Raw genomic sequence first — 12233 nt, 5'->3', positions numbered from 1 at the left:
TTTCTGATGAAGGGTCTAGGCCCGAAACGTCAGCCTTTCTGCTCCTATGATGCTGCTTGGCGTGCTGTGTTCATCCAGCTCTGCACCTTGTCTCGGATTCTCCAGCATCTGCAGTTTCTACTATCTCTGCTGGAAAAGCTCAGCAGGTCTGGCAGCATCTGTGAAGAGAAATCAGAGTTAACGTTTTGGGTTCTGTGGAAGGGTCACCGGACCTGAAACACCAACTCTGGTTTCTCTTCATGGGTGCTGCCAGACATGCTCAGCTTTTCCAGCAACTTCTGTTTTTGTTCCTTCTTCGCTACCCTGTCTACCTGTGACTCTGCTTTCAAGGAACCATGCACCTGCACCCCTAAGTCTCTTTGTTCAGCAACAATCCCCAGGCCCTACTATTAATAGTGAAAGCCTACCCTGATTTGCCTTGATTTGCTCAACTGTTTGACGGTTGAGCCAAAATAGTGAAGAATATTCCCTGAAGAAATTAGGATCCACAGCAACACAGGGCCTGGGTGACAAATGGCTCTGTCGAAAAAGGGAAGTGAAAGTGCACTTGGTGGTTGAGGTAGATGAAGTTAGGCGTGAGGTGCACTTAGCCACGGCAGTGGAGTAATTGCTTTGTTTTCTAAACAGGAAGGAAGCTAGACTTTTATCGAGAATGGCAGAACAAGAAAGGGAACAAACAATTGAAGACATTGGAACCGAACTGGGTAATAACTTTCGAGATCTCTGTGAGTCCAACAATCCAGACCCCTGTCAGGCTGAAACGTTAATTAGAGAGGGAGCCTTGGAAAATCTCAGTGTTGACACGATTGGCTCCATTTTATGTAAAGTTGCCATGAAAGGTCACGAAGAAATCATGAAGAAGTTGCTTTTGAGCGACAAGGTAGATGTGAATTACCAGGAGCCGGAATATAAGTGGTCGCCCCTCCTTAACGCCGTGCAAGCGGAACATGAGAGAATTGTTGACTTGCTGTTGGAACACGGAGCCGACCCCAAGCTCCAGAAGAAGAATGGCGCCTCGCCTTTCATTGTCGCTGCGATAATTGGCAATGTGAATCTGCTCAGCAAGTTTCTCGGGCTGGGCGCGGATATCGACGAGGCAGACGGCAACGGTTTTACTGCCTTTATGGAAGCAGCACAGTACGGCCACGAGGAGGCGCTGCGCTTCCTTTTCCAGGAAAAGGCCGATGTGAACAAGCACAGGATGGTCTCTGAGGCCAGGGCGAATATTGGTAAAGGGGGGAAGACAGCCCTGATTGATGCCGTGTTGAACAAGCGTGAGGACATCGTTGTGATCTTGTTGGATGAAATGAAGGCGGACGTTAATGCATTTGACAACCTCGGCAAAACGCCACTCATCCACGCCTTGGAGAGCGGGAATTGGGAGATTGTGGAGATTCTGTTAAAGCGGGGAGCCGACGTTAACGCCAGGGACAAAAACCAGAACACGCCTCTGAGCATCGCGTTGACCAACTGTAGCCCTGACAGCCCCCTGTTGGAACAGCTCGTGAAGTGCACACAGGATCTGAATGTCCAGGACGGCCATGGGAAAACACCATTGATCCGTGCAGTAGAGAAGAAGATGTCGATGGTGGTTAAACTTCTGCTGGAGAATGAGGGCACGGCAATCAATGCACAAGATCATTCGGGCCAGACAGCCCTACTAGCAGCTGTGGAAAATAAGGATACCTCGTTGACACGAATGCTGTGTGAGAAAGGGGCTGATGTATCCTGTACGAACAATCATGGAGATACGGCGTTAATGATAGCCATAAGGAAGTATGACAATAAAACCAAAAATATACTGATCAAGCATGGGGCAGAGAAGGTGGCATCCAATGTAGGCACACCTCCTTCAAAATGGAAGGAGCACAGCCAACGTTGGAAAATAATCCTTGGGAAGCTGCAGAGGGAGCCCCGTGGCCCCATTGGGAAGCTAAAACTATCCAGAATCCCCGATTATAAGATTAGAGAAGAACTCAATGTGACGGAAGTCTACCTTGGTTTCGTCAATAATGAGACTGAAGTGGCGGTAAAATGTCACAGGAAGGGTGTGGAAGGAGCCAAAAGAGAATTGGATTGCCTCCGTGATCCCAAGATCAATGGCAGCAGTCGCTTTGCTAACCTCCTGCATTGTGAAAGTGATGATTATTGTGATTATCTCTGTCTGAACCTCTGCGAGTATAACCTTGAGGAGTGTGTGAGCGAGTGGCCAGACAAAATGCGAGGGGACGCCCCTAAAATAATGAAGCAGTTGGTTCAGGCTCTTCAGCTCTTGCACAAGGTTAAGTTTGCTCACCGGGATTTGCATCCAACAAATGTCCTCAGAGGTAACGTCTCTTAAACATTTTTGCATATTTTGGAGAGTTAGTACATTGAGGCGTCCCCAGTTAAATTCTTTGTGCTGCTCCAATGTTCAATTCATTGTGTTCTAATGCAGGTGTGGAAGATGGAACAGGAGCTAATCTTTATATGCCCTAAAAGCATTTATTTATGAGATACACCTTATAAGCACACATTTCCTAACCTAAAAATTATAGTTTCAAATATTGCAGGTGCCAGCAGTCCTAAGTAAAAACAGAAATTGTTACGATGTTTAAAAAAAACTCAGCAGGCCAAGCAGTTTTCATTTAATTTCAAATATATACTTTATTCATAAAGAGATCTTTATATATGTACTCAGTAACCAAAGCAGTTTGGTTGTCTACAGTAGCACATGAAGAAACAAAACAAACTTTGGATTTGACCCTATCCAGCAAGGCATTTGTTACTTGTACAAGATTATATTTACATCGGTTCGATAACTGAACGGACCCCCATTTAACTTTGGCAGAAAGACCTCAGACTGTGGCCTTTTCCCCACTGCGCCTTGGGGGCAGCTGCCCCAAGCTTTAGTGCATCCCTCAGCACGTAGCCCTGGACCTTGGAATGTGCCAGTCTGCAACACTCAGTCAGGGTTGACTGCTTGTTCTGGAAGACCAACAAGGTTCAGGCAGATCAAAGAGCATCTTTCACAAAGTTGATGGTCCTCCAGGCCCAGTAGATGTTTGTTTGTCTTGGTCTGCGTCCCAGGGAACAGACCGTAGAGCATAGATTCCCGCGTCATGGAGCTGCTTGGGATGAATCTCGACAAAAACCGTTGCTTGTCTCTTCAGACTTCCTTTGCAAAGGCACATTCTGGCAGGAGATGTGTGACAGTACCCTCCACCACCCCCTCCCCGACCTCTACCACCACCACCACCCTGCAGCCACTTTGAGGACAGCGTGCGGTGGTGCAGACCGACCGGGTGTACGTGAAGGGTCTGACAGTGCCCTTCTCAACCACCATGCAAGCGATGTCTTTGTCTTTGTTGGAAAGTTGTGGTAATGAGGGATTGCAGCAGTCAACACTTAGGGCCCTTATCTTCCATGATAACTACAGTTTCAATCTGTGTCTATTTATACAGGCATCCACTTCTATACAATTAATCAGAATTAATGTAACGTGGAAAATGCTGGGAATATTCAGCAGTGAGAATTAACAGCACCTATAGAAAGAGAAACAGAGTTAAAGTTCAGTTGGAAGACCTTTCGTCAGAATTCGGAGAAGTTAGGAATGAACAGCTTTTAAGTAATGACAGATAAGAGATGTGCAAGAACAAAGGGACTGAGGAGGCGTAGTTACATGGTCATGTGCAAAGGCTGTGGGGCAAACATTGAGAAAACAGCAGAGTTCAGAGAGCAGGTGAGTAGTCAAGGCAGGGAAGCATGGAAAACCTGGCACCGAGAAGGATTCTGTGGCTTGGGAGTGAGGCAGAAGAAGACAAATTCAGGGGTAATGAGTGCAGTCCTGGCCATTTGTCACCCCAATCCTCAATCCTGAGGTGCATGTTTTGTGCTAAAGTCTGCAGTGGGGATTGCACCCACTGAGTTCCAGTCTTCAGTTCCAAGAATGCCAGCTTTGAAAACACTCTGCCCTTGTAAAGTTGACAGTATTTTACTTGAATTTACTTTTTGGGTTCTGACAGAGGAAAATAAAAATGGCTTGTATTTCTATAGTGCCTTTCATAGCCTCACCGAATTGTTAGTGTTACAAGGAGGCCATTCCGCCCATCCTGTCTGGACTGGCTCTCCGAATGAGCAATTCACTGAGTGTCATTCTCCTGCCTTCTCCCTGTCACCCTGCACATTGTTCCTTTTCAAATAACAGTTTCATTCCCTTCGGAATGTTTCAATTGAAGCTGCCTCCACCACACTCTCAGGCAGTGCATCCAACACCTTAACCACTCGCTGGCTGAAAATGGGTTTTTTTTTCTTCCTTGAGTGTGGGGATCAGCGTTTGGTCAGTTAGTGGCACTCCGACTTCGGCATCACAAAGTTGTGGGCTCACTCCCACTCGTGCAATCACTAAAGTTGCCATCTGTGCAGAACTGAAGAAGGCTACAGTGTGGGAGGTGTGCTGGCTTTCGGCTGAGACGTCCAGCTCAGACCCCGCTTTGCTGTCTAAGTTGAACACAGAAGGTCCCGTTACGTTCTCTGGAGAAGGTTAGAAAAGCGAAGCCCATATTTATCCCTTAGTCATTTCCTGCAGGACTTTCAAGAATGGTGACAGTTCTGAAGGCTCTCGTTGACTGTGAACTGTGCTTGGACATTCCCAGTCTGTAAAGGGTGTGACATAAATGGAATTGCTTTGGTTAGGTTGCTGTCAAGATCAAGGCGACTTGTTGAGGAATAATCAAAGAAACAATGCTGTGGATCCATTTTTGATCAGTCTCACACCCATTTAATTAATTGCTCCTGCCATTTTGATTGAGCGCATATACATGCAGTTCCTTTAGAACTGTTCTCTTCCTTTCATGTTGGGCTGAATTTTGCCATGAAGTGTAAATTTTTCCAAGGTTAATGGAGGGTTTCTCTCTGCGAGCCTTAGCGAATTTTCTTGTGGTATCTTCCCAAAGTCACCTGTTTATCGAAACAACACATTCCCGCAGTGCCCAACTCATTATATACTCCCATTCGATAGTGGGGGTGAAGGGTATTGGGATGGGATGTGATGATTGGAGTCGGGGGGTGTGCTGATGGGAGTAGGGATGGGAGTAGTAGAGTGTGGAGGGGGTGGGAGTAATGGGGAGAGTGGGTGGGAGTGGTAGATTTAAGGGGTGTGTTGCAGTTGGGGTGGGAGTGGGGAATTGGGGATGAGGGATTGAGGGAGTGGGGACTGAAGAGATGGGAGGTGGCGGGAGTGGGGGATTGTGGATTGTGGGGATAGGACACTGGGTGTGTGGGAATAGGTGTGTGGGATTGGAGGGGGCGGTGGCAGGGGGGTTGGGGAGTGTGAGATAGTGGGTCAGACAAGCAAGTGGTGCGCTAGAGTCGCTAGGTTACTGCTTTTCCTTTCATACTGAGAATTATTGCTGTCTACGTTCCATGGAGCAAGTGGGAGAATGGGAAACTGTATATCAGCGAGGTTAAGTGGCATCGTAACAAGGATGGGAATGCGCACTAAATAGGCCTCTTGCCACTCCTAGTGAGCGTCTCGCCGTTCAACACTCCATTGGGAAATGGAACCTTTTGCTGGTTGATGTCGGGAAACTAATCGCTGGTTGTCTCTCTCCAAGTTCTCTTGGTTTTCCCGCCATTGCCTATGCTGTTCAGGGACGAGGAAGATCCCGACATTGGCTTTCCACGTTAGTTGTATTAACGGAATCACTTCACAGTTCATTCCAATAAACTTCATCTGCCCTTTATCTGCCCATGTGACCAACCTAAGGCCTATGTGAAGTTCTACACTATCCTCCTCACAATTCACAACACTTCCAAGTTTTGTGCCATCTATATACATCAAAAGTTCACCACCACTTACAATAGCACAGCACACAGCTCAGGTACAGGCCATTGGTCACAACTGGATCATGCTAGAATTTAGGCTTCAAACAAACCTGCTCCCACCCTACTTCATCTCAGCATCAGCAACACCATCTATTCCCTATTCCTTATTCCCTCATGGGTTTACCCAGCTTCTCAAACCCCAAAAAGTGTCAACTCTGAAACCACCACTCAGTATAAGGTGACTGAAACTCTGACCTGGGTGTAATAGATGAACTTCAAAGACCAAGAATTCCAAATTGTGTCTAACAGTGAATGGAACTATAGATGGATGTATTTAAAATTGATTTGGAGCCTTTTTGCTGTGTGTCTGATCAGAGTGCAGAGCAATAAAATGGTTTGATTTTCTACAGATGTTGAAGAAAATTTTCGCCTGGGAGATTTTGATAAGTGTGTGCATTTTGATAAGAATCCAGCCGTGCCGATTTGCTCTGGGACCTGGGAAGCCTCAGAAATCCTGCAGAAACTGGAACGTTTGCCAAAGGCAACGTTTACCGAGGATGAGCTGGTCAAAGCAGACGTGCAGGTCTATGCTGTGGTGACTTGTTTTCTCTCTTGGAGGGGTGAGGTTGAAGGGTTATAGCCTGTATTGCAACTAATATCTGGACGAATCAATGGGAGGCTGGGCTAAATCAGGCATTGGCAATGGATTTGGTCAGATAATGCGAATGTTTAGTTTTCAAAGCTGTTGAGAGATAGGGGGGATTGAGTGAAGGAAGGAGCTGAACTTTTCTAATTCACTTGTTGCACTGGTTAGGCCAGCACTTATTGCTCACTCCCTAGTCACCCCTTGAGAAGGAAATGGGGTGAGCTGCCAACTTGAACCACTGTAGTCCGTGTCACTTCTGGTTCCTGGGTTGGTGGTCTAGCCGTTTCCATTTCTTTTCTCCTTTCTATTGATTGTCACAACAGAGTGCCTTGCTCAGCCATTTCTGAGAGTGCTTAACAGGCAACCTCCTTGCTGTGGCTCTGGATTCGCATGTAGGTCAGGCCAGGTAAGGATGGCAGCTTTCCTTTCCTAAAGGACATTAGTGGACCAGATGGGTTTTTCCTGACAATGGGAAACAGACTCCAGATTCCAAAATTCCTGTTTTTTTTTTTTTTTTAATTCAATTCAAAATCCATGGTGGGATTTGAACCCAGGACAGAAGACATAGGAGCAGAATTAGGAAGTTTATCCTATTGAGTCTGCTGCACCATTTCATCGTGGCTGATATGTTTTTCTCAACCCCATTCTCCTGTGTCCTCCCCATAATCCATGATCCTCTTATCAATCAAGAACCTATCTCTGTCTTAAATACGCCTAATGACTTGGCCTCCACTCCCCTCTGCGACAATGAGTACCAAAGATTTACCATACACTGGCAAAAGAAATTTCTCCTCACCTCAGGTTGAAAGGGTCATCCCTTTGCTCTGAGGCTATGCCCGCAGCTCCTAGTCTCTCCTACTAGTGGAAACTTCATCTTCATGTCTACTCTATCTGTGCCTCTCAGTACTCTATAAGTTTCAATGAGATTACCCCTCATCCTTCTAAACTCTGAGTACAAACCCAGAGTTTCCAACTGCTCCTACGAGCACTACTTGGGTCTCTGGATCTTTTGTAATACTAATCCTTCGCAACCCCTGTATCTGCAAGGGTTTCTTCTGGGTGCTCTGGTTTCCTCCCACAGTCCAAAGATGTGCAGGGTTAAGTGGATTGGTCATGCTAAATTGCTCATAGTGTCCATGGATGTGCAGGCTAGGTGGGTTAGCCAAGGGAAATAGGGTAGGGGGGCTGGGTCAGATCTGGATGCTCTTTAGAGGGTCAGTGTGGACTGAATGGCTTCTTCCACACTGTAGGGATTCTGTGTGGGTGGGTGACCATCAACGCATGGATGGTGTCGAGTCTGAGTGTTAGAGCAGCACTCATGCAACCGAAGGAGAATGAGATTTGAGAGGATACAGTGAGCAGGTAGAAAGTGTGAAAAGCTTGTAAGAGATGGTAAATGATCTTTAGAAAGAACATGAAGCAATAGTCAAAAAAAGTCGAGAAGGTGACCGATCACACATTAATTTTACTCAAATGAATGTTGTGTCAATGTGGCTGCACCTTATGTGGATTTGTCTGATATTATCTAAGTACCAGTCTGTTCTCTCAAAAGAAAGCTCAGTATATAGATACACCAGACCAAAAAAACCCAAAAGAACTGCAGATGCTGGAAACCTGAAACAAAAACAGAAATTGCTGGACAATCTCAGCAGGTCTGGCAGCATTTGTGGAGAGAAATCAGAATTAACATTTTGGGTCCAGTGACCCTCCTTCAGAACAGATTTTCCAGCAATTTCTGTTTTTAATTATAGATACACCACTTGTTGGAACAGTCATTTAGCCTGGGTGGGTAAAGCAAAATACTACAGATGTTGGAAATCTGAAATGAAAACAGAAAAATGCAGGAGAAACCCAGCAGGTCTGGCAATGTCTGTGGAGAGTGAAAGAGAGTTAACGTTTGGAGTCCAGTAGGACTCTTCAGAACTGAGTTTCTGAAGGAGCTAAGTTCGAAAGAAGAGTGAAAACTCTAATTTTCTCTCTTCACAGATGCTGCCAGACCTACTGAGTTTCTCTAGCAATTCCTGTTTTTATACCTCTCTTTGGAAGATAGCTGGCTGCATCACTGAATTTGTAGATCCCAGCAGCAACGGTGACAGACTGCACTCCACATTCGGCCTCAGTGCCCTGATGTAAGCCATGGAGGAATGAGGCCAGGTCACTGTGGCCACTGTTTTTAGGGAGCAGTGCACAAAAGCACATGTGAAATCACAGCAGTGAGCACCAGCTGTAGGGTGGTGCTCACTATTACAGCAGCCCTCCCCGATCACACAATCGGATACTAGGCGGTAAAGGCAACTCCGTCAACAGTTGGGCCATGGCCACACTCACAGGGAATGACACTGGACTCGAAAGACTATTTGGTGCTGACCAAAAATTTTGAGCCGAGAGATTGAGAGAAACTATTCTATGCTGAAAGTAGTGAGAGGAGAAACGCAGTGACAGCAGAATCTATAATACAGTTTCTAGGAATGTGCTTCACTCTTTGAAAAGGAAAATAGAATAGATACATGGAGAACAGGCAGGAAATTGAGACAGTTCGTACAGAGAGGGGACACAGAATGGGCTAAATGGTATCCTTCTGGATTGCAACTTTAGACAATTCTATGAAAAGTAAATGCGTGTTTTTAAAAAAAAAAAGCAGTGGGGGTGGGGGCATCGAAACAGAGCAACTATGTAAAATGTAACCTGTGCTGTATGTTTGTGAAGCTGGGATTTGACTCTTTCCATTAAATAAACTGTTGGGTCTAAAGTTGTTCTCTTTGTTGAGACAGGCACTAGGACGCCTCTTGCACTTTGTTATGTCTGGCGGGAAGGATGCCTACGGGAGTAAGAAGGATGTACTTGACAATAACCCTACTTTGGACGATTGTCTTCTTGACCCAAAGCATGCTGAAGCCAGAGATTTTGTGGAGCGCTTGTTAGCACCAGCAGAGCAGAGAGCGACACTCACTGAGATTGAGCACCATCCGCTACTGTGGAAAGATTTAGAGTAAGTCTTTGGAGAACGTTAAGAAAGATTGGAGTTTATAGACTTCCTAAATGTGCAGAGAAGCGTAGGAGGTTGAAGGGTGACCTTATAGACGTTTATAAAATCGTGAGGAGCATAGATAAGGTGAGTGGCAAGTGTCTTTTCTCTAGGCTGGGGGATTTCAAAACTATTTCGAAGGTGAGAGAAAAATTTAAAAAGGACATGAGGGGCAACTTTTTTTACACAGTATGGTTTGTGTGTGGAACAAACTTCCAGAGGAAATAGTGGATGCGAGTACGGTTACAGCACTTAAAAGAGATTTGGATAATTGACATGAATAAGAAATGTTTGGAGAGATGTGGGCCAAGCACAGGCAGTTGGGACTAGTTTAGTTTGGCATGGACAGATTGGACCGGGGGGTGTGCTTTCGTACTGTATGACTCTAAGTGAAGGATTTGTCCCTTCAAGCAGTTTGTGTAGTCCTCGAGGTGGTCCTTTCTCTGACATATGGCTGTTGCCAGCTCCCTCTTTATTACTTTCACCATTGATATTACTATGGTCAGGGCAGCTTTGAAGTTTCCCACTTTATTCCTTGTAAACCCCAGAGACACCATCTGACACAGTTTTCTCTTACCTAGAATCCTCACTTCTTTGAAACATAGAAACTTGGACCAGGAGTAGGCCTTTCGGCCCTTTTGAGCCTGCTCCGCCATTCAAAATTATCATAGCTGATCATTTCTTTCCCATCTGTAGTTACCCTGTGAGCTGCCTTCTTGAACCACTGCAGTCCATGTGCTGTAGGTAGACTCACAATGCCCTTAGGGAATGAATTAGCCAACTCCGACCCCTGTTCCCAATTTCGTTGCCATATCCTTTGATCCCGTTAGCCCTAAGAAAAAAATCTAACTCCTCCGTGAAGACATTCAATGTTTTCGCTTCAACCACTTTCTGTGGCAGAGAATTCCACAGGCTCACCACTCTCTGGGTGAAGAAATTTCTCTTCATCTCTGTCCTTAAAAAAAAAAAAAAAAGACCTCCATTCATCCAGAAGTTTTCAAGCTACCAGGAGCATGTGTCGGAAGTGTTGTCGCTGTTGGAAGAAACACAGCAGCCGGTTTGTACACAGCAAGATCCCACAAACAGGAGTGGGACAATGACCAGATCATCTGTTACTTGTGACGTTGATTGAGGGATAACTAATGGCCAGGACACCATGGATTTTTTACACCCCTGCTCTTCTTTGTGATAGTGCCACAGGATCTTTTACACGCATCCCAGCAGGTAGCTAGGGCTTCAATTTAACATAGAGTCATAGAGATGTACAGCGTGGAAACAGACCCTTCGGTCCAACTCATCCATGCTGACCAGATATCCTAAATTAATCTAGTCCCACTTGCCAGCATTTGGCCCATATCCTTCTAAACCCTTCATATACCCATCTGGATGCCTTTTAAATGTTTTAATTGTACCAGTTGCCACTACTTCCTTTGGCAGCTCCTTCCATACACACACCACCTTCTGCGTGAAAAAGTTGCCCCTTAGCTCCCTTTTAAATCTTTCCCCTCTCGCCTTAAACCTATGCCTTTAGTTTTGGACTCTCCTACCCTGGGAAAAGACCTTGACGCTTCACCCTATCCATGCCCCTCATGATTTTATAAACCTCCTATAAGGTCACCCCTCAGCCTCCGACGCTCCAGGAAAAATCCAGCTAGACAGGATAATGAAGAAGGTGTTTGGTATGCTTGCCTTTACTGGTCAGTGCATTGAGTATATGAGTTGGGAGGTCATGTTGCGGCTGTACAGGACATTGGTTAGGCTACTTTTTGAATACTGCTTTCAATTCTGGTCTCTCTGCTATAGGAAAGATGTTGTGCAACTTGGGTTCAGAAAATATTTACAAGGGTGTTCCCGGGGTTGAGCTATAGGGAGAGGCTGATTAGGCTCGGGCTGTTTACCCTGAAGTGTCGGAGGCTGAGGGGTAATTGTATAGAGACTTTTAAAACTGTGAAGGGCATGGATAGGGTGAAGAGTCAAGGCCTTTTCCCCAGGGTAGAGGAGTCCAAAACTAGAGGGCATAGGTTTAGGGTGTGAGGGGAAAGAAATAAAAGGGGCCTGAGGGGAAAGAAAGAAAAGGGGCCTAAGGGGCAGCTTTTTCACGCAGAGGGTGGTGCGTGTATGGAATGAACTGCCAGAGGAAGTGGTATAGGCTGGTACAATTACAACATTTAAAAGGCATCTGAATGGTTATATGAATAGGAAGGGTTTAGAGGGTTATGGGTCAGATGCTAGAAAATGGGACTAGATTTATTTGGGATATCTGGTCGGCAGGGATGAGTTGAACTGAAGGGTCTGTTTCCATGCTGTACATCTCTATGACTCTACGCTGAGTCTGTAGTAGCCGTTCATTTCAGGATTATAAAGAACAGTTCAATGTGACTTCAGCAGCTTAACATCAAAACATTCAATGTATTTCTATTGAGAGTAAACTCAGCAAGTGAAGCAAAAATGAGTGATGGACGATGGTTAAACAGCAACAGAGCCAGCTATCCGTTATCTGACATAAACGATTCAACCAAGGAACCATCCACACAGATAGACACAGGACACATGGATTTAAGCAAATCTACATGGAACACAAGAAAACATAAAGAACACGCACACATACAGAATATACACAAGACACAAATATTTACAGATACGCACAAGTATACACACTGTGACACCAATACAGATTCACACAGAACATAGAAAAATACAATGTGCGAATTTACACACACCACACCCCGACCCCCCGACACACACACACCCCTCCCC

General features: G+C 45.5%; 1 protein-coding gene across 1 annotated transcript in view; it reads left to right on the top strand.

Moving 5' to 3' along the window:
* The first annotated feature begins 570 nt into the window (after positions 1-570).
* The window catches only part of LOC109918947 (2-5A-dependent ribonuclease), a 27256-nt gene continuing 15593 nt past the window's right edge, over positions 571-12233 (top strand). The window contains exons 1-3 of the mRNA XM_020518894.2: positions 571-2327; positions 6216-6388; positions 9223-9440. Of these exons, the coding sequence (XP_020374483.1) occupies positions 653-2327; positions 6216-6388; positions 9223-9440 (2066 nt within the window). The 5' untranslated portion in view covers positions 571-652. The remainder of the gene's footprint in view (positions 2328-6215; positions 6389-9222; positions 9441-12233) is intronic.

This window comes from Rhincodon typus, chromosome 10, assembly GCF_021869965.1.
Source record: "Rhincodon typus isolate 14 chromosome 10, sRhiTyp1.1, whole genome shotgun sequence".
NCBI classification, from domain to species: domain Eukaryota; kingdom Metazoa; phylum Chordata; class Chondrichthyes; order Orectolobiformes; family Rhincodontidae; genus Rhincodon; species Rhincodon typus.
This window is presented reverse-complemented; position numbering and strand designations above follow the sequence as displayed.